This window comes from Varroa destructor, unplaced genomic scaffold, assembly GCF_002443255.2.
Source record: "Varroa destructor unplaced genomic scaffold, Vdes_3.0 BEIS01000006.1, whole genome shotgun sequence".
In the NCBI taxonomy this organism is placed as follows: domain Eukaryota; kingdom Metazoa; phylum Arthropoda; class Arachnida; order Mesostigmata; family Varroidae; genus Varroa; species Varroa destructor.
In genome coordinates this window covers 5739162-5761182 of record NW_019211459.1, presented here as the reverse complement: position 1 = coordinate 5761182, position 22021 = coordinate 5739162, and the positions used below count along the sequence as shown (strand labels likewise).

Here is a 22021-nt window from a genome sequence, read left to right as displayed (position 1 = left end):
CACCCCGACGAGAATCCCGCTTGTGCTTATGTGCGCTATTGTACATGTAATCCAGGCTGGCCGCTCTTGGACTCCTCTTGAGGAGCGCTACTTCTGCCGCAAGGAGCCCTGCTCTACCTCAGTCCGCTAGTGACTGCAAGCCACAAGCGGAGCAAAACAAATCGGGAAGTCGTCCACGCAAGGAGCATTGCTTTACAACAACGGGACGGCTGGTTCTCCGGTAGCCAGCCGGTTGTCGGACTTATTTGCTCTTCGCTGAGCCAGCCAGCCAGCCAGCGACCGTAGTAGTGCTAATGATAGAAACGGTAATAGCTTTCATAGTAGAAGCGGTAAATAGGCAGTCGTCGCCGCTAAGCAAGTGTTTGTTGACCGCCAGCCGCGGCTTCCAGCACGGCCGTGCGTGCTCCTGCTACAAAGCGGGGAGCGACCGAGGTATCTAACAACGTCGAAACGAGGACTAGCTATCCGTTGTTTCTTTTGGCTGTCGCCTTTTCCGGGGCAACCGCCATTGCCAGACAGGCGGCGGACGTCGACCGACGCTTTCGTGTGCTTCGAGTCGAGACGCTTCCTGTGTGTCGACAGCAACATACCGTCGTGCAGCAGACACACGGACTTCAGACGATGACGGCAAGACGGACAGTCGAAACAAAAACTGCTGCGGAGTTGTCATAAGAGTAGCACAGGAGAAGCTGCTGACTTCTCAACTGCGATCGTCCGCTGCTCATCGAATTGGTTCTTCGTCGTGAGAAGATATCGAGTGAATAGAAATTATTCCTTTCGTTAGAACTGCGTTTTGGATTCGTTCTCTCTCCTTTGTCCCTCTCTCCTTTGCTAAAAAAAAGTGGAGCTACTAGTCACATGCGGATTAGTGTACTATCAGTTGGGTGATCTGTTTTCACCACACGGTATTCCGCCCGTAAGAAAACACCAGCGTGGACAGCGGCTGATCACTGTTATATGCCGGCATCTGAGTTCTTCGAATTTCAACAACAGTGGTACGTTCATTCACGAATTATGTACAGGTGCACACTTTTAATCGAATGAGTGTGCAGCTCATGTAAACAAAACTCCCACGGGTGGTTTATATATGTGTGTACACACACATATATATGTATATATATATATATGTATGTACACACATACATATAGATATAGACAGATACGTATCGCAAGGGCATACCAACTATTGGTACTGTTCTAAAAATCGAAATAATCAACAAAATGGTTGCTGAGACAAGATGTCAGGCCATACAGCTATCGTCATTTGCAGACGGTGCCGTAGCGACCGAAGCCATCAGCTGAGTCAGAGACGCCGGCTGAATTTGGCCAAATGGTCCATCTTTAAAGAGAAAGTACCTACATAAGGTACAACAATACTTTTCAAGTGATCTGACTAACGAATGAGCAGATGGCTTAACTAGCTCGTTAGCGCAGCTTGAAACCCCTCGCGCTTGAAGCACACACACACCTGATCTGTGTGGCTGGTCGACAGAAACAGGAGACAACCCTGAAAGGTGTTAGGGATACAGCCGAAACGGATCAGCACAGACTTAGCGGATTAGTGGTGCATTCAATGTATGAGTAGCAATAGCTCAAACAAAACTTTGCTAGGACGGATATTTAGACTCTGCGACTGAACTACCAACAAACCTTTTTCTCTTTGACTGATTCCGAAGCAGATCCGATAACTCTGACAGCCGCATATTTACATCGCAACGTTGAGAGGGCGTGGACGCGTGGAAGGGAACTGTACAGTTGAGAGTTTGACTCTTACTTCTTCAGGACCCTCGCTAATTCGTGGAAACGACAGCGTGTGTACAAAGCTATCAGCTGCGCCAGATTAGCCTGGTATTAGTAAAAGTGTCAGTGATTACCTCAGAACTTTATAGTTGTAGTGAGTGTAGCGGTTAGTATTTTAGACACCCGTGAGCTACTGTGTATCGAAGTGCCTACATAGTCGTCAGCAGCAGTGAAGGGCGGTAGTTCGTTCAGCACGGTAAGGTACCCGCACTAGAATACTACAGAGGGGCGGGCCAGGTGCGAAACGCTCGGTTTCAAAGTCAGTTATTGCGCGTCCGCTCAACGTTAACATCGACAGCATACGTACCTTAGTAGCACCGTATACATTATAACAAAATAAACTTTACCAAAAACCGCTTCGACGGAAACAATAGAAGCTGGAAGACGGAAGCAGTCAGCAGGTAGACAAGATTATTCGACAGTTGGGCCTGACTTCCTATCGCGTAGCAAAAACCGATCGTAAAGCGGAAGAGAGTCAAAATTGTGACGTGTACACGGCACGAATATGGCCACACTGCCAAAGAGTCTCGTACAGCGCAGAACCAACTCGCTGGACTCAGAACGCGAAAGTTTCGAGAAAAGTCAGGCAATTAGCATACAGAAGGCCATTAATACAGTGGAAGGATCCGTCAAAGAAAAGCATGTGCGCTTCATTCTCATTGGAACTCACCATGAACGAGGTAAGTATCGTTAGCCGGCTGCGATGTAGAAAGGTGAGACTATGCATAGCTGTTTCATTAACTAGTGGCACGTAGCGTGCGTCCATCTGGCGTCGGTACTTAAATAACTAGACACGGCTTTAATGTGCAGGAACGAAGTAACACTGTGCCGTCTGAAGTATGAGCCGGACGAAGAGCGAGATAACTAGAAATGAGAGACATTTCGATACGCTACGCAAGTTAGACCTGTGAGCCGATTGTTGAGGACGGCAAAACAATACGAATGTTACAGATATCTCCGCCGGATGTTGAGGCTCGCCTAAAAGAATCAAGTGCCATCATTTTCAATCGCTAAATTTCATAGGGCTAATTTTTCATACCTGATATTCAGTTTTCCTTTTCCATTGCACTGGAGTAATACTTCTGTATTCTCCTTCAATAGTTGTGTTTTACCATAATTCCTTACAAATATGATATGTCAATACGACCGTCTAATGGTCCGCACCATTTCGCCACGGTTGACTGATGAGTGGGTCCGTCTGCTAGGGTGACATTTTTCGAGTACTGCCACCAATGGTTCAGTCTACATAGAAACCTTGTTAATAAATAATTGATATCAATACATGCGCAAGCTGATTTGCTATTAGCAGTACTTACGGTGAGAAAATTTCAGTGGCCTGGAGTAACGAGTAGGGGGCGGAAATACTTTATCTCTAATGGCCTTATGCTGCTATCTTGTCTTGTACATAACCTGTCACGATACTCCCTCTCAAAGTTCTAGTTTCCTCTATCGTACATTTGTTTGCCATTCAATGATAATCGGCCAGAAAATTGATATAGATTCGGCTTATTGAACAAAAATGATACAAATATAATAACAACCCAAAGACCTTTGGCGGACTATAATTTTTGGTGATCAATAGATGCAATAATTGAACATCTGTTACAGTGTGGTAAAGAAGAGAAGATCTGACCGAGCCAGAATATCCGTTCGTGAGTAGTACGTTGACGAATAGGATATATCCAGAATATTACTCAGTTCTATTGAATTACCATTTGTCGTTACAACATTTAACACATATATTGATACGTTGCACCATGTGACCAGACCTCAGATCGATGACCATCGAACGTGGCCGCTGTCAAGACAGCAGCCGCGGAACAATGGTGCCTAAAGCATGCGCAGTAACGAACCATCACCGTTTTGGAGTTGGCCAGACCGGTCTCCGGAAGGGGTTTCACGATAGATATGTCATGGCTTTTCCTGGAAATGTTCAAATAACAGCTGAATGATATAAATAAAAGGAAGCATCTGAAAAATCAGAAAGAATTGACAAATTAATGATAATGAAAGCGCGTATCGATGGTTCTACTCTGCTGCTTTTGATGAACGTGAGGGGTCGCATCTCAGCTTCATCTGATCAAGTATACGCTTTTTTTTTGCTCTTAAGTAGAAGTAAACCTGATACTTGAATAAAATGAAACAGTTCTAACATTATATCTGTATGATATCCCTAAGTCTATTCGTACAGAATCAAAACCTCGAAGATACTTCTTGATAATCCCTAATTACGCTATAGACTATCGCGGGTATCGGGAGTCGATTTCCTACATCAGGTAATAACGATAAAATTACTATTTTCTGCCGCTGTGTTTCTGTTCGAAAAAAAAAAAAAAAAAAGAGACTGTGACGATCGTAATCATACAACTTGATGTTCATCAAATTTAACGCGTTTCTCTTTCTGTGCTTGTTTTCTCTCACCTGCGAAAGTTGGCAGAATGACTGTCTGTAGTACTACCAGTGTTACTAAAATGTCTAGAATATTAAATGGGCATTTCTAAGTCTTCGTAAGTTGCCTTACGAGATGATCGTTGCTTTCGGGGGTTGTTCTAGGCACACGCCATCTAGAACATCGCAGCAGACATATATGGACATGCCTCATTGATGTCAAAGAGCCACTACGCAAGACCGATTAGCAATTATTACCTTGATTCCACTAAAACGTATGTTTACAATACATTCTTGCGTTGCCTCGCATAATATCGAATTCGGTTTGGCTAGGTCCGCCTACAATTACGTGTCCGTTCACAGGTTGCTAAAACATACCGTTTACTAGTAAAAAAGCATGGGCAGCATAAATAACTGGTATTATTTTCTCTTTTTATATTAAATATGATATATATATATATATATATATATATATATATATATATATATATTAAATCTGAATAAATATTTTCTTCACAATAGCCATTTGGTTGGCTCAAAAGAGCTAGACGTTCACTAGCGGTTCGACGTCCTGTAGTTCCCGAGTGGTTAAATCTGCTAAAACCATTGATTTTGCATAGTTAGTAATTGATACTCCCCAGAGTATTCCATCGCTATCGAACTTGTTCCAAAAACTCTTTTCTTTCCGTACTACGTCTTTTATAATAATATGTGGTCTTCGTCGTTCTGTGTTGTCGTTCGCGTGTTGACAAAGCTCGAGCAGACGAACTCGTATTTAGATGTGTACACGCCTATGTAAAAGAGTCGACAAAATTAGTCCCAATCATCCAGTCGTCGTTCAACTTTCTCCAATAGGAGGGTCAATCACCATCGTACATTTTACCTCGTCGTTGTGACGCAACGATGAACACAGTGAAGAACAAAACGAATGGGCTACTTTAAAGGTCTTGGCAATACTCATTCTAGCCTTTACGCAGTGAAAGCCTTTAACGATAGCTGATAACAATTGAATCATAATGGCAGTAATCGTTGACGCTGTTGCCAATCAAACATGGGTAGCATCATATAATCGTACTGACAGCAACAAAATAGTTAGGCGACGTTCTTTTTTCTCGCGCTCTGAAAGATGGCGATATCGATGGTGACACCGATAACGCGCTTGAACGACAGCCGTCGCGAATGTGTCCAGTTCGACATGAACGAACTTCACCATGCCTGAGACAGCCACCCCACTCAAATGTCTTATCCATACATGGAATAGGTACTGATGAGCAAAAGAACCGACGCGAACGGATGATCCAGTACATGCACTGATATTCTCCCGTTTGTCGAAATGAGGACTCTGGCTTCTTGTTGTTGACGCCGCGCTTATCGTCATCATCCTCATTGCGGTTAACGCTATCAGGAAATTTCTATGATATCAAAACCACAGCGGATCCTCCTGTAGCGCTTGAGGATACGAGCTCGGTTGTCGGAGTGGCGAGCGAAGATTAGGACGGGATATACAAATACGTACGGATCGACCGCGTTACGTCGGCTGCATAGCCGTTACGTGGGCGCATCAGCTAGCGAAAAGACGTGCTGTTTTGCTCTCATGATGTCTGTTTATGTATGTAAGTGTATGCGCGCTAATGGACGCCGCGACACTGTCGCAGAAGACGTCTTGTGTGCCCTGTGGCAATTACAGGAAGTAAAACTGAACGGTGGAGAAGAGCTAGGCGTTCCTAGTGATGCTATGCCAGGCTGCTTGGAATAGAACGAGCTAACAAAGTGAACGTTTCGATCATGGTTCTAAGCTTGTTGAAATGTTAGTATTATTAAACTGCTTTGCAATTATAACTTCGAAGACCTTAAACAATCTGTCTGACTCTGTTCTGTTCTAACGACAAACGATGCTAAAATACATGTTATGATAGATAATTACAAGATACTACTTGTTGCCCGTAGTTGAATGCAATATATAGAGACTTCTATTTACACTTTATATAGACAAGTGCATGGGTGCGATGGCCTGAACGGTTTGCATGTCGCCTATTTTGCCTTCGAACGTTTGGAATTGTAACAATCTTAGTAACAGCCTAGGACGACATTCGGTGCCCTTTATTGCATCCACCCTATACACAACAAACCGGGTAAAAAATAAGCTTGTTATGATTATTATTACCGATTTATCTATATCGTTTGGACCCTTTTTCAAAAATGAATGAGTATTGCCTATTATTATTACTACTGTAAGCGAGTCATTGAATCGGTGCTGATATCTAGATCATATTAATGACTAACTTTATACCATTTGTATCGGCGTGTTAAACGTAGGTCGGTGACGGGCATGTCGCCATAGGTAAACTTTCCTCAAAGAATTCAGTGTAAAATGGGAGCTGATCTTTCCCTTATATGCATAGATATTCATAACTAATTAGCAGTACGTATGTGGATAATCTTGTCTTTCTTTGAGGTCTCATTCGAGGTACAGCATTGTGGGTCACCGTTTGACTGGACACGTTTATATGAAACTTTGTTTTGTTTTGGCCAACGATGTCAAATTCCACAGCATTTATTCACTGATATCCATTTACATTTCATGATACCTTTGGTACCAAATTTCATACGGGGAACGGCATACAACAAATACATGGACGTTTCTGTCCTGCTATATTTTGTCTGTATCCCAGCACCTGTCAGGAAAGCGGCCAACAAAGTAGATGTCGGAGAAGGGATGCTACGAGCAGCTATAATAGAGCGATATATATATATATATATTCATTTTGTGTTTGTCTATCAATATATCTGTTTGTTTAAGGACCGTACACATTTTGGGAGTTTGCAATGCGACTGCCGGTTCAGGAGAATCCTATTCTCGCCTGGAAGTTCTGCTATGTCGTCCATAAGCTCCTCCGTGAAGGTCACGACAAATGCATACCGGTCAGCTTTAGGTAAGTGGATACGTATTCTCGCATAGCGACCACAGCAGTTCGTGAAACAGTGACTGCGTAAGCTGAATGGAGCTAAGCACGCATCTTCGAACTGAAACTCTCCAACGCGAAACTTGCTATAATTTTATAAGATTCGACTAAAAGTATTTTTTCACCGCGTTCTTCTTTTATTAGAATAATTATTCTATTGTTTTTTTTTTTAAATGTAAAGTTTCGCCATGATTCCCACGAATTATTATTGTTCATCCGTATACAACTTGTCTCAAACGAAAGGATCCTTGAGATAAATAATAGCTAAACATCGAGTTACGAGTTTGTCTAATTGTATTGTAGACAATTTGAGTAAATATTGCTTCGGTTTGCACAAACGGCAGCTTACGGCAGAAGAGAAACTATTGTGTAGCATATATTCGTTAGATTGAGGAAATTTTCCGCCGTTTCTTTTTCTTGAATAGAAATTACCACTTTTTTTTTTTTCGGTAACAACAAGTTATTATGTCCTATCTACCGGATTACCCCGTACTGGCAACAACCTTGCACCACTTTCCCACTAAGCAACGTATGCCGTTTTTTTATCAGCAAGCTGCGTCTGAAAGAAGTTTCAAATCACTACCATTTCGAGCCTTTGGTCCGTGCCGGAGGTAAGGCCGCGAAAGTGATTGCTACGGAAAGAGTGAACGTCTGTCGCTGTAAGAGGACAAAAAGGTACCGGGAAATCTCTTATACGAAATCTAAGGAAGCAGCACTAATGAGCAACTGGAGTTATCCCTTTCGAATAGCCTACAGCTGGTTCAAATAATAGGCCAAGTCACTGTTTGGTTCGTAGAAAACAATCCCCAATGAAGCAGGCCCTTGCAGTCCCACCAAACGCACAGTACAACTGATGTCCGGTTGGACCCTGCGACTTGGCTTCTTTCCTAGACCTAGCCATTGCCATCTTTAGTTTGTGTGGTGAGAGTTTTGTATAAAAATCAATGAATACCAAGCAAAATGTTGAGGGGCAGCGCTAAATCGTAATTTTTCAGAGATTCCACGTGATACCAAAGCCTCAAGTACCAGTGTGAACCCAAGGGATATGAAGTGGTTAGCGACGGTCGTGTGATTGTAGCCCACCTTTTCAGCCAATTCTGGGCTTGTTTGTCGGCCGTTTTTTCTCGAAAAAAAGCCTTCAAATTCGGATGTTGGGCCAGGGCGAGCGGGAGTTCTTTAGATCTCGGCTACCACTTCTGATCGATCAAACCACGTTTGAGAATCGACGGCATCGCTGCCATACATAAAGGAAATGTCCCGGGCTGTTTCGTCTGCACCTTGGCCTCGCCAGAACGCATAAGACAAGATGTGTCAAAAATACATACTTTTCCGCCTAGAATATTCATCATTGAGTGTTGTCTCGAGTTGAAATCATATTCCTAACAAAACGCAGCGAAAAAGTAACGAAGTTGTATATAGCAATCTGCTTTGTAATTTCTGTGAGCATGTCGACATTTTGATAATGCCCAAAGACTACCTCATGCATAATCGTTTTAAAATTCGTTTTTGTACACCTCGTACTGCAAAATTGTCATCAAACCGCAGAACAGATTTTGCACCTCTGCCATAGAATGTCAGTCATGATCCTGACTTGTAGAAGCGTCACTTAGTACGTCGTCTTACATTACCTTACGTATCGTATATCCTTCTCTTGCATAAACGTCCATTTAGAAACTTTTTTTTTTTTGTTTATATTAGGGTGTTACAAGCGAATCTGGTGGACTTCAAAACAGAATAACCCTTGTAGCACACGCCGCTAGCAGACAAAATATACCTGATAGATATTCCAGTCGTCTAGGAACCTGTGAATGCAAACCGTTTAAATTTAATCTAGAAGAATTGATCTCAAGAAGAAAAACATTTTTAAAATCAACGCTCAGTTTTCGTTCCTGGAAGGATACATCGCCGCGAGAATTAATCGAAGACTGGTGAAGACATTGGGCAAAAAAGCTTTAGATGAAAGCATAGTAAGTAAATGGTGCAAACGTTTTAATAACGGCGATTCCAACGGTAGACTGGAGTGTAGACGATAAGCAGGGAGGTGACCAGATGTCGGGACCGGGAGACCAAGAACGCGTTGCCGCAATCGAGACTTTTCACGGGAGCGGAACCTGAAACTTAAGGACTTTGTCGACAAAAAGCTGGCATTTTACAGAGCGAATTTTTACAGTAAATACAGTAAATTTTTCCTCTAACAATATAAATGGCGTCGCCGAAAAGTGGATTTCTATTTGACAAAAAGAATTGCGAAGACGCATTACGAAGAATTATGTCGAACTGGTTCTTATTCGATCATTTACTGCCATCCAGTGACCAGCTCACATTGCTAGTAATCGTAAATGTCACATCTATGTGTAGCTGGCTTAATAAAATTCTCGTAACGCTTTTGCTGGACACCCTTCACGGGCTTAGAGTATTGGGGTTAGATACGACAAACCGCGATGTCGTTTAACGTTTATGCGAGACTCTGATTGGTTAAGTCAATAGAGCATTATCGCAATATAATATAGTATAGGTAGAAGTGGTGCTAGCGAGCCGACGCTCTTTTTAGTTGGTATTAGCTTCACTTCACTGCATATGCGGCTTCACTTATTTTTAGAGCGTCTTCGTACGTACTACAATCGCGCTACCTCAACGTTCTTAAGCTGAGGCATCAAAAGCGGGTTGTTGTATCGATGGTACGGTTACAGGTACACAGTCGATTCACTGATGCGTGGATAGAATATACGGTTTGGAACTATTCGCATCTGCCCAGAGAGGTCTTCAGTTCGAATCTGATGGGGCGCATGTAAATCAATGCAAACTTATACTTGACAGTTTGTTAATAAAACACATTATTATAGTATTTTCCAAAGAACTAGGGCTAACTGCCGACGGCTGTAAACCTTACCCCTTCGAGGATTCCGACTGCCATATCTCAGGAGAGAAAAGTTACCCTCAAAATATCCAAGCATCGTAATTGAGTCAACTTCTCACCATCCTTGGCACAAATACAATGGCAATGTATAAATATTTTTGAGAGAATGTAGTCTTTCTATCGCTATATTTGCCCAAAGCAAGAACGTTAGTTCTGTTCGGTTGTTTGTTCGAAAACAATAAAGGCAGAACGCGACAGGGTAAAGCACTCCGTTATTGACTGATTGTCATCTTCTGGAGTGGCTGCTTGACGAGTTACCACAGATACGAGAAATGAAACAAGCTAACAATACTATATAAATATGTATGATCTCCTTTTACTTTTCGAGCGTTTCACTTGTTCCATGTTTTTAAAGGTATTCAGAGTCCATATCTCTACATATAGATAGAAACGGTATGCTGGACGCAGATTTTATAAAATAGCATTTGTCAATAGCTAGACGTTTTTAATCTGGCTGAATTGGAAATCGACTGAGCGGGTATTAAAGCGTCTCGTATTAAAGCCGTCCCAAAATAATCTAGCACAATCGTTGTTGCGTGTTACGTTTAATCGTCCTCTTTCATTATATAGACGTCAACAAAAGCGTCGCTTGCTATGCCAAATCGTCAAACTCTTCTATAAACAATGTAGTTAGCTGCCTCTGGTCAGCCTTATTTGCCTTATTTGCTACGCTTATTCTTACGTAACGGCCCGTATTAATCCTGCTACGACTTTCGTACGTCGTTGTAAAGGCCGCAACACTAACACCTAACAGGAGGAGAACGGGAGCCGGCCTTTAACAACTCCTACGTTGGACTATCGAATGTAATCCGCAGTCTAAACATTACAGTTTGGCTACACTTTGTAGGTGTAAGCCCACGCTAATTATATAGTTATATAATAGTTATGCGATTACATAGCAGAACATAGGATGCGGTAGACGATGGCGAAGGGTTTAGTAAGCGATAATGTTCGACGGATCACATCTAATCTCCTATATGCTCCTAATTATAACTTGTTATATATATATATACATATATATATAATTAATTATGATTGTAAAGTTTTATTAGCAAAAGCATTTATAATTTGCTACTGCACTCGTATCACTTACAGGTACATGAATAAATTTGCTGACTTGGGCAGGCTTTGGGGCCTCCTTAATGAAGGGTACGGACGTCTTATTGAGCTGTATTGCGCTCTCATTCTACAAAAACTAAAATTTCATGCGCGATATCAGGTCAGTGACTCGAACGTTTTTCTGTGATTCTTTTTTTTGTTCGTAATAGAAGTATCAGTTGTTTTTGTGTCAGTTAGACGTTCATTAAAATGTCTTGTTTAATAAACATATCCTTTGGTTAGGGTGGCAACAGCCTTTTTTCCTTTTATTAGGATATCTAGGGTTTTCGTTTGAGTGTCCACCTTCGAAACTGCGGAAATAATTTCAGCCTATTTTATAGGTAACGTATGCACTAACTTGTTCCTTTAACATGATTTTTCTCTTCGCCAACCTCAGGGCATACCTGGAACACTAGTGCTAGCTGATGAACAGTTATTGGCTGTATCGGAGGGCGATGTAAACGTTTTCTTCCAGGCAAGTTATTCTCCTAGAGCGTAGTTACCATTGCCCATATCAAAGTATAGCTTTAACCGAGTGCGTTGTAAAGTTTTCACTATAATCTGAAGCTGGTTTAGGCCTAAATATGTTGGCGCCGTTGTCAGTTTGCATGTGACATCTTCGACTACATGGAAAAGGTACTATCGCTCCAGGCGGCTGTTTTTGGATCGCTGGATATGGCTCGAGCGAACTCGATGACCAACTCAGGTCAGTGCCGATTGGCGCCGCTAATCTGTTGCATTCAGGTAAGTATCCACTTGTTTTACTGTCTTTAAGCTAACTCTACGATTGAACATTGTACTAGCTTCTTATTTCCCGCTACTTATCGTTAGTCGAATTGAGATTTAACCGTTGGCATTTGTTTTCGAAATACGTCGGGTGTTACAATAGCACTCAACGAAATCAACTGCGGTTAAATGGCGTAACAGCTCGAAATGGGTGGCATCATCGCCATGTTATGATTCGATAGTACGGAACGGATATTAATGACGTTCCCTTATTGCTATCAGGGAAATATCTTACGGAGGTCAGAATTTAGCGCCTAAGTTAAACTGTCGTTGCAGGCACAGACCTGAGGATAAACTGTAATTTTCTGTGTATTTAGAGAATATTAATAATAATACATTAAAACAGCGTGTGCTTTCTGTTTATTACAAACCTGATATAGACAGCCCATGCTTCAATCTTATCGTTCTGAGGGTGAAGCAACTGCGTAGCCCCCGACAATGTGGCTTTTTTCAATTGTCTGTGACAATTTGTTCCTCTTTAGATGTCAATTAAGTTCATCAACATATTACTCGAATTGTTTCGAAACAGCTGAAGTTCGAGCGTGCGCTGACATGTCATTGTCTAGTATAGAACTTTTCTTACCATATATTATACATACCAAGCTTTTGTAGCTGATTAACAATTGCACCTTATATGAAATTCAGCTGAGTATGCGAGTCTCAATCTGTACTCGTTAGTGACGTGACAAGTAGAGAACTTACCTGCTGTCATACTTGTCTGTCTATAGGACTCATCGCAGTTATATGACTTCGCAGTGAAAGTTCTTTTTCATCTTCACGCTCGATTACCCGCCGATACTCTTCAGGGTCACCGGGATCGATTCATGGCGCAGTTTCGTCAACTTCGAGGTTTCTACGCTAATTGCGCAAACCTTCAGTACTTCAAAACGCTAGTTCAGGTGCGAAGCAACTCAGTAAAGCTTTCTTAGCTAGAAACTTCAAAAGATATTCGATGCATACAGGATATTTTAAAGCAGCCTTATTAAATAGGGCGTTCGTATATTTCACACGTACCGTTGATTTCAATTCTAGGTGCCTTCATTGCCTCCTTCGCCGCCTAACCTTTTGAAGGCGTCAGAGCTTAATTCGCACGTCCGCCCCGTCGTTGTTCTACCACCACAACCGGTGGAAGCAGCTGAAGTTGCCGAAGACCTCATTGACACATCTTCTCCTGTAAATAAATCATTCTACAAGTTTATTGATGTACTATGGTTGATAATAAATAAATAGATTACACATTTAGCTTAAATATTTGCGCGCCGACTAATCGAGATTGATGTAATCGTAAGTAAAAAGGCATTGGAATTACTGTAAGATTTTCTAAATGTAACAAATCTTGCGTAACTGGTCAGTTGAAAAGATCAAATATAATACTTTTTCTTTCAAACAGTTCTGCTTATATCTATCCTTTGCCGGCAAAAAGGCCATGACCAATTTATTGCCTACAAATAAATCTTACTAATGTTGGCAAAATTTGTTCATTCAGCCGTTTCGAGGAAACTTGGTGTTGAAGTTTTGTTTGTTAGAGTTGCAATCGCGATTTTATGGCTTTAGTATAGCATTTTTCGCCCGCATCTATGCGCAGGTCAATCAGATGCCAGATTCGTCCATGGCAGGAGCCGGAAGTCCCCCTCCGCCACCTCGAAACTCTTCTGTAGACCACGAACTAGGTCAAAGAAAGGATGCTATTATTGAACAATTACTTAAGGAACTCGAAGTTGCAAGGTAACAGCATCTTTAGATGAGCAAGTCGACGGCACATGGGTCAATGGACGAGATACATATCTGTTAAGAATTTCGTTTGCGGAAACTGATCACATGCTGTATATGAATGCCAGCCATATGTAACTCACAGTGCCTATGTTTTTTCGGTAGCCAGCTTTAATCATAAAATTGTACTAGTGCTAAACATATCATTTCATTTTTATCCATGTTAGGATGGAAGCCCAACGTGTTCGACTTGAAGACGATACAGTAGCAATGGAGCTTCGCCTTCAACAGGCTACTCTCGAAGGTCAGCTTCGTGCCGAACAAAACAACGTCCGTCAGTTACAGGGACAACTAGCGGCTCGTCTCGAATCTCACCAGGTTGGTACCAATTTGGTGAGGTTTACAACAGGCAGTGGGACGCGAAGAGAAAATACGATCTAGGGAGACCTGTTGTTGGGGCTTTCGACGCTTAACACTAAATTCGCTAATTATGGACAGTAATCGAATCATTGAGGGGCGCTAAGGAGCCTTTAAACGAAAACCACAAACATAAGCTGGAAATTTTCGAAAAGGCTCATTTTGCTTCCCAGTCTCAAATACACGTTCAGTGTAACCAATCGTTCTACGCAACCTAACCAATCGTTCTTTCCGTTCGGCTGTACGTTTATGTTCTGCATAATAATTTTCCGTGATGGTCGTATCGATATTAGTTAGGTAAATAGTTTGGTCCCAAGAGCATATTATACATGCATTTGGCATCGGTATAAAGCACCGTTGTCTTTTCTTAAATAGCATACACTCGATCCGTTTTCGCGTCAGCTGCCCACCGCATACGACCTATAGCGATTGTATTAATGGAATTTCATACACTCATTCGACACCACCAGCAATGGCTCTCGTGTAACTTACTACATTCGCTCAAAAGCAGCATCAGGTATATTGTTTTTTAAACAACGTACGCTTATATGAGCTCGGTTACGGCTTACTTGGCGCTAGAAGGGCCGTCGTCAGGCGAGATCAAGAAGAAGATACTAGCTTTTACATAAGCGATAAAGGTAGTTTTGCCGTCAACGGAAGCCATCGAACGAACGGTAGCTAAAAAAGGGTCTTGCCGTCAGGGAAAGATCAAATGGAGTTAGTCTATAAGATGTCGACCGACATTGTACACGTCGTATCTGTACATCTTCTAACGAAAATGCGGCGCACGTCGGTCGTTCGGATCGGCTAACGGACAAGACGACTGCTACGGCCAGGAAAATGGATAGTATACTAGGGAGAGTATCACAAGGACTGCAGTTATCATGTCGTAATAGCATAACATCTCTGACAGCATAGATCCGCTTCAGCAGGCTTGATATCCATACCAGTTATTCTGCTGATGGGGCCTAAACTTGATTAAGGTGTCATCATCTAATTTTTACTCAATTTTTGTCCACAGGTATCAGCGGTAATGCAGGACCAACTTGAACAGCTAGAGAAGAAGTGTAAATCGAGTGACGACAAATTCCTTAAAATGAAGGGTATCTACACCAAACTTCGAGAAGAACATATTCGCCTGCTTCGAGCAAAGGCCGAGCTCGAAAAGAAACTTCAGCAAGAGCATAAAAAAGCAGAAGAGGTAGATCTCATAGTCCGTTCAGCCGTGCGCACACAGTCTTTATTTGAACCTTTTGATTTCAATGTCGAAAAATAGAAAGAAGCGCATTTTGTACGGTCGTTAACAGTCCTCTTCTTCTTAGGAGAGAATTAAATTGCTCTTGACATTGATCGATTTTGTGACCATCAGGAAAAGCTTACGGAGCCAGAAAGTATTCTGTCGTCCCGCAGCGGCTTGCTTCTAGCTGGCATTATGGAGGCAGTTGTAGACGGGGCGGTGTCAGAATTAGATATTCCGCCAAGCCAAGATCGCTTTTTGCAGAACGCGGAGATGGCGGAAACAACGTTAAAGTCGCTTCGACGAGCCGAGGGAACGGAAGAAGAGGCCCAACTTCAGGCAACTTGCTTCGCGTTGGTTCATCAAATTTTTCAGCTGCTACAGAGCGCCAAGGTGGGGAAATACGATAATGCATACCAAGTACATTAAACTGTTTTTAGAAAATGAAACACCTAGTCTGTGTATGAGATAGCCGTAAGCCATGATCTGTAATCACAGAGTAAAAAAGCGAGTTTTCACTACAGAAATCGATCGCAATATATACGGAGACGACAAGCAGTTTCAGCTATGAGACACACGCCCCTTCAACCGTCCTAACAGGGAAACCTTACTGAGACGCACTCGTCCACTCCAAGCTGTGCTTTACTAAAGGCTCTTATCGCATGATTGTACATGCATAGATAATGCATCAATACTTTTCTCTGTATCCATATAATGATGTGCATTGGAAAGTATTCGAACAGTTCGGCGCCTATGCACCTATATATATATATCGATGTCTCCAGTAACAGGGTGACGTTCGCAGGCAAATGCGCACCACTGCCCTAGTGTTGAAGCAGGACACGAGATTATTACCCGCGCACGCACAGTCGGATTGAACAGTATTGAATTGTTCAAAAGTAAGTAGCGCGATCGGATATACGATTCTCTTACTTCATCCTGTCTAAATCTTCAACATATTTCGATGCTAAGATTGAAAGCATCGTATAAGACCGAAATAATGTGTGAAAATATTATCAGGAAATCATCGTAAACAAATTGATTCATATGAATTAAAAAATATTCTTCCTCTTTTGACTGTTTACGTGTACAGTTAGTTAACTTATATCTGTATAACTTCACGCTGATATTACAGGACTTCGAATCGGAGAAGTTGATACAAGCGCATGTCTAGCCAGTCTGCGAGAGCTCGTAACCTGCATCGAGTCACAACGCCTTAAAGACGAGCAGGTGAGCAGAAGGGTAGAAATTTTACTATCGTATTCTAGCGGTCGGAATCTCTAACAAATTACGAAGTCTACCTGATTCTATGGATTATTGTTTTAACATCATGGTTTACGAAACGAAACATCGTAAAGCCGCATTCATGCAATGACTAACTTTAGTAAGTGCCAAATGACGAAAATGTTTCAGAAAAATCAGGCTGAAGACATTGGCCATTTATTATCAGAAGAATTAGCTCAAATGGACCAGGCCATTGCGGACGCAACGAAACGTATTAGCGAAATCTTTGCTAAATCGCGAGGCTCTGATGAGGGCGTCAAACTTGAGGTATACGAACACTGGCTTCGATGCCTTGTCAAGTACGGTGTGCAATATTATACGTATGGTAATAGTTGTCATTGAGTGGTTGAAGCAAGGGGCGTTGGAGGTCTTTCTAATAGTTTGTGCCACACAAACGAATTTCAACTCTTCATGTTCATTATATCCGCTAGGGCAAATCCGAAATACTACACGATATTTGACGACAGATCATTTTCAACAATGTCCTCAATCAAGCTACAAAAGTCTTCTGCAAAAGCCAACAATAAAATTACTAATGAGGAAGCTCCACTGTGGCTGTCAGCACATTAGACAAATCTTCATGTGGTTCATCTGGCATCATTAAGTTGCACGTGATCCTAAGTTACTACCCTACTGCTTATTCAAAGATGATAGATATGACTCCCACCCTTCTTGCGATTAGTGAACACAGGATAGCTGCGTCTAGGCTCGCCGTAGGTGGAAATTAGTACAACAACAACAAAGAAAGCTCAGCCATATATTGTTAAACAATCTCCAGGTAAACAGTCGAATATTGGGAGCATGTCAGCTGCTAATGGGCGCTGTTACGACTTTGGTAAAAGCGGCGCGGCATCTTCAAGAAGAAATCGGGGGCTTCTCCAAAGAATTTTACACTAAGAACCATCGGTGGACTGAAGGTAAGCTTGGCGGTGAAACGCATTTATTCATTATTGCAATATTATCTATGACCGGCAGGTATATCTACTAGTTGTGTTGAGTATTAGTTAACTGCAAGGATTATCCACAGTTTGTGGACTCTAGATATCAATTGCTTTTCATGAAGTAACGACTGGAGCTCTCATGTAAAAAGGCAAAAATCAATTGACGAACTCCCGTACTCCAAAGCGGGAATCGATTGAGAACATCACGTAACAGGCTAGAGAAGAACTGTTCTTCACTGAACTTCTACCTTGTACTATGGACGCAAGATCCCGATTTGAGCACGGAAACTCGTTGTACGTTATTATTAGTCATGTTAATCTCTCGTCAAGTTGCTAAAACCTAGTTCCCTGGGTCCTTAAAATGTTAGCGACTGAAATGTTACCCATTTGTCCAACTCCCTGCTCTCATCAACAGGTCTGATATCGGCGGCAAAGGTTGTGGGTATCGCAGCGAATTTATTAGTGGACGCAGCCGATCGTTGCGTGAGCGGTGATGCCAAAATGGAAGAGCTTATTGTTGCTTCCCAGGAAATATCGGCGGCCACGGCGCAACTGCTCGTGGCCAGCAAGGTTCGTCTCTGCTCCCTGATTTCATTTCGATTTTCCGCGTATCGCCCACTCCTAATGCACTCTTGCCTATTCATTGGACTCAACATCTTTGCCTGAAAAGTTGTTATAAAATGCTATTCAAATTGTTGAAACAAAGGAAAATCCTTTCATTATAATACACGTTTATTAGTTATAAATTGGAACATACCGACTATGTTCAATCCTATCATGTATGTACTTTTTCGTGTGCCATTATTAATCATTGCATAATCCAAGGTAACTTGCCTTTCTTGACAATGAACATTTGTATAGATATAGTTCTTATTCCCTCTTTTTTTTCTGTGCGATTCGTTTTGCGACGGCTCAGGTCAAAGCTGATCGTCAGTCTACTCGATTGGCAGCACTGGGCGCTGCAAGTAAGGCCGTTATGGAGAACACGGCCAACGTTGTGGCCACGGTAAAAAGCTGTCGACAACAGGTTGATGAGTCGCAGGACAAAATTGAGGGTCTCAGTTTACACCAGGCTAAACGGCGCGAGATGGAGTTGCAACTGCACGTTCTCGAACTAGAAACCGAACTTGAGAAAGAACGTCTGCGCCTTGGTGCGCTGCGACGAAGGAACTATCATGAATAAAACGAGCTGGGCAGAGACTTTGCGTGCAATCCTACGTTGTATTTCTCGGACGTACGAAGCATCCTATCCAAATCTCAACTACAAAATGGCTTTTGGCAATAATCAACCGGTCAGTGTCGCAGTAGTACATCAACTCGACGATTTCCATTTCTCAGGCGAAAACGTTTGTTCTAATATCTATATTTCGTTTACATACTACTAAGTATTCACGAACAAATATGTTCCTACAGCAATAGATGACAATGGCTATAGCAGGCAGTAATGGAACTTGTCTATCAAATCGGTACATTTGATATGTAAATTATATATATATATATGTATGTAATTAGGTCGTGGACAGTCTTGAAAAACCAATACGTTTTGTTATTTCCCTAGATCTTTTTAATTGGAATTATTTAAATATTTTTCTCATAAATATGTCTTTTCACAGATTTCACGGAAAAAACCTCGTTAGTTTGTCCGCTCGGGGAATTTCTCATTTCGTTTTTTTCCTACGTTTTTTTCCTTTTAACCTATCTTAATTTTTGCAATATTTTACGTTAACGGATTGAATGAATGATTCAGACTTAACCGCTGTGGCCCAGTGGTCGTTAGCCCTTCCAAGTTTATGAAGGAGGTGTGCTTACTCAGTGATTCATTGGCGTGCCTACACAGAAGCTCATCGCAGCGATCCGTCCAAGACAAGCGGTCTGCGAAGCGTAAACTATAACATATAGTTGCAATCTTCACAGGAAGCACCGATACTATCTCTTGAGCCATGAGCTGGATGCAGTTGAATCGTAGGCATCTATTTTTTTTAAAACTCCGAAACATGAAAGTAAGTTCTTTCCGTCATAAAGTTTTCTGTGTGGAGTTTTTTCATAACGAGAAGCCAATTTAGAAAAGTTATCTGGATCACCTTATCTATCGTTTCCAGGTAATCTGAACATATTGTATCTAAACGATATATAATTTCTCCTTCTTTTTATACTAACGAAAAAGAAAAAGGAAATTCAGTGTCGTCATATTTCGTTAGCGTTTCAACGAACGATAACGGGCTGCACTATTTCCATTCGCAAATCGTACTATGGTTATTTATTAATTTAATATTGAAATTTTTATAGCCTCATTAACTAATTGTTCCTACGATTGGATCCATATTCCCGCAGTTAATCTTGGTGCGATACTTACCTACAAAGGAGGACGGCGTCGTCCGTGCTAATTTCTATCCATCGAAGGCGCGTTCTAATAGAATAGGACTTTACAATATGAAATGTGTTTTAAGAGTGTCAGAAATCTAGAGACATTTACATATACTCACTCAATATACATGAACAGTTATAAGTATGCAAAAATAGAGACGTTATCGTGTATTTCCCAGTTTTAATGCCGCAGGACGTTAGCTAAGAGACGTGTTATACTGAGGCGAACAGGGGAAAACACGAACCGCAGTCTTTTGTCGCCTGTCGAAGCACTGGATCAGCGGCGAAGCTGATAGCGGTGTGTCACTGTATACCCGGCAAGAAGATATATTCAATGTTCGATTGAAGTAAAGGATCAAAAAGTGTTTTCAGTTACTCTTTGGTTTCACGCGTTCTGCAGTCCCAGCATAAAACGGAGCTGCTACAGGACGCCACACCCATACTTGTGAATCCGATGGCTAGATAAGGCCAGTTACTTCGGTACACAGGGAGCCACTTTGGGCCTATTTTTGATTGAATTGCTTTCCCGGTCTTAATAGGTCTGCAGGAAGGCACCGTCGCGGCTAGGTCTTATTCGTCGAAGAAGACTGGAAACATTGTCACTCCCAGTCTTTGGTAACGAAAGCCCTAAACATGTATGACACTACATCTCCTAATGCTGTTGTAAAAATAAAACATTGTAGAAAGCTGGTCTATTTTCGAATCTCATAGTCAAACTGTGGTCGTTCATGGGCGATTTCTAGGCAAAGCACGATGTACGACGTGTAATAGTCTCAAAAAAACAGCACACAAACGTCTCATTAGCTGCTACATTTTTATAACACCCATAGCGAAAATGCCCGGAATCCTATGTGTTGCAAGGCTGAGCATGGACAAATGCAGGCTGCTATCAAATATGAAAGATTAATCATAATATTGAAGAAGCAAAAGGCCTTAGGCGTTGAGAAAAAGGCTTCGCATGCGTATTTACGTAAGGAACAACTGAGTAGCCTTGTCTTTGATAGATTCATCAATATATACACACCCTATGCGAACTATAACGCTTAAGAATGACAATGAAAAATTTAAGACAAAAAATAAACATCCTTTATTTAAGCGAGGCAATCAAGCGACAGCTCTCGACTAAAATATCAGACAACTTACAGAGGCGATATACTCAGAGCAGAGTTTTTTTCTATTTTTTAGATCTTTTCTTTAAATAGCCATAAAATAATATAACCTAGCGCTAATTGCTGATATTCACCCTGTGGCAAATATTAAAACAGAAACGTTATATCTGTATGGCCACGAACATGCGATAGGATAAAAAATTAACAGATAGAACACTATACTGGAGTTAGGTGCATTTTACTTTTATAGAAATGCAGCGGCAAATGAATGGAAACTGCCTAAGCTTAAAACATATGCTACGTCTGACCGGAAAATGGAAAGCTTACAGACTATATATACATATATATATATATATATATATAGGATATACGACGAGGAGTACGAAAAAAGTGAAGTTACGCCTTGTAACTTTTCGTACCAATATTAGCCCAAATACACGTTGCGTTAGATGTGAATGACTGCGTGCGTGTAGTTTTTCCCATATCATTTTTAGATCATGAGTGTGTATAATGTATTGCACGGTGACATACTTTCCCACCTTCTCGACTGCTGTATCGGTGAAAGCAATTGTCTAACAAGTTACCTCATAAAACTAGTCATTGCCAGTAACGCTTCATTAATATCCGAATGTATGGCGTAGCTAGTTTAAGGTATCTTGATGAAACCTACAATATTCTCCACCCATTGTGTCCTACCGATCATGCGGAATGTCATGTTGCTATTAATTGTAGCACATAACAATTATCAATTAACAACAACAACAACAACCACAGAACGAGCGAAGCCCGGGCGTGCCTTCGACTCGGCCTTTCAATATTGTAAATGAAAAAAATATATATCTCTCTCAGAAGTAGAACGAGCACCTAACGAAATGAGCATAACATCAACCATTGTGTACAATTCCGAAACGCTAATGATAGTTATACGATAAAGAGAGACGGTGACGACGAGATATTAAGGGTAATAATGATATTAATAATAAATATTTGAATAACATGAACCACTA

The 22021-nt window shown here is 41.5% G+C and overlaps 1 protein-coding gene and 1 long non-coding RNA gene across 9 annotated transcripts in view; one reads left to right on the top strand and one right to left on the bottom strand.

Moving 5' to 3' along the window:
- Positions 1–4011, bottom strand: part of LOC147754783 (uncharacterized) — a 25193-nt gene extending 21182 nt beyond the window's left edge. The window contains exon 1 of the long non-coding RNA XR_015329910.1: positions 2471–4011. This is a non-coding gene — a long non-coding RNA (uncharacterized LOC147754783). The remainder of the gene's footprint in view (positions 1–2470) is intronic.
- Positions 148–22021, top strand: Hip1 (Huntingtin interacting protein 1). 8 transcript variants are annotated; one of them, XR_002674324.2, is made up of 18 exons: positions 148–2480; positions 6989–7121; positions 11164–11287; positions 11564–11641; positions 11770–11910; positions 12681–12851; positions 12985–13125; positions 13538–13677; positions 13890–14040; positions 15101–15280; positions 15449–15709; positions 16122–16215; positions 16452–16546; positions 16730–16867; positions 17379–17517; positions 17957–18111; positions 18458–18833; positions 19289–22021. XR_002674324.2 is itself a non-coding variant. In XM_022811064.2 (18 exons), exons 2-18 carry the CDS (start codon positions 2306–2308, stop codon positions 18722–18724), a joined length of 2583 nt encoding a protein of 860 aa, XP_022666799.1. In that variant the 5' UTR covers positions 148–995; positions 1680–2305; the 3' UTR covers positions 18725–22021. The 8 variants fall into 8 exon arrangements, 5 of the variants coding, with proteins under 5 accessions (XP_022666799.1, XP_022666798.1, XP_086848561.1 ...); XR_015329895.1 differs by having other exon boundaries at positions 19155–22021; XR_015329896.1 differs by having other exon boundaries at positions 18458–19541; positions 19873–22021.

Excerpts from the sequence above, each read along its gene's own strand:
- Hip1 (XM_022811064.2), top strand. The coding sequence starts at position 2,306 with ATGGCCACACTGCCAAAGAGTCTCGTACAGCGCAGAACCAACTCGCTG. Across the intron at positions 13,126-13,537 it reads TCATTGACACATCTTCTCCT|GTCAATCAGATGCCAGATTC; the intron begins GTAAATAAATCA and ends ATCTATGCGCAG. Across the intron at positions 18,112-18,457 it reads AACTGCTCGTGGCCAGCAAG|GTCAAAGCTGATCGTCAGTC; the intron begins GTTCGTCTCTGC and ends GCGACGGCTCAG.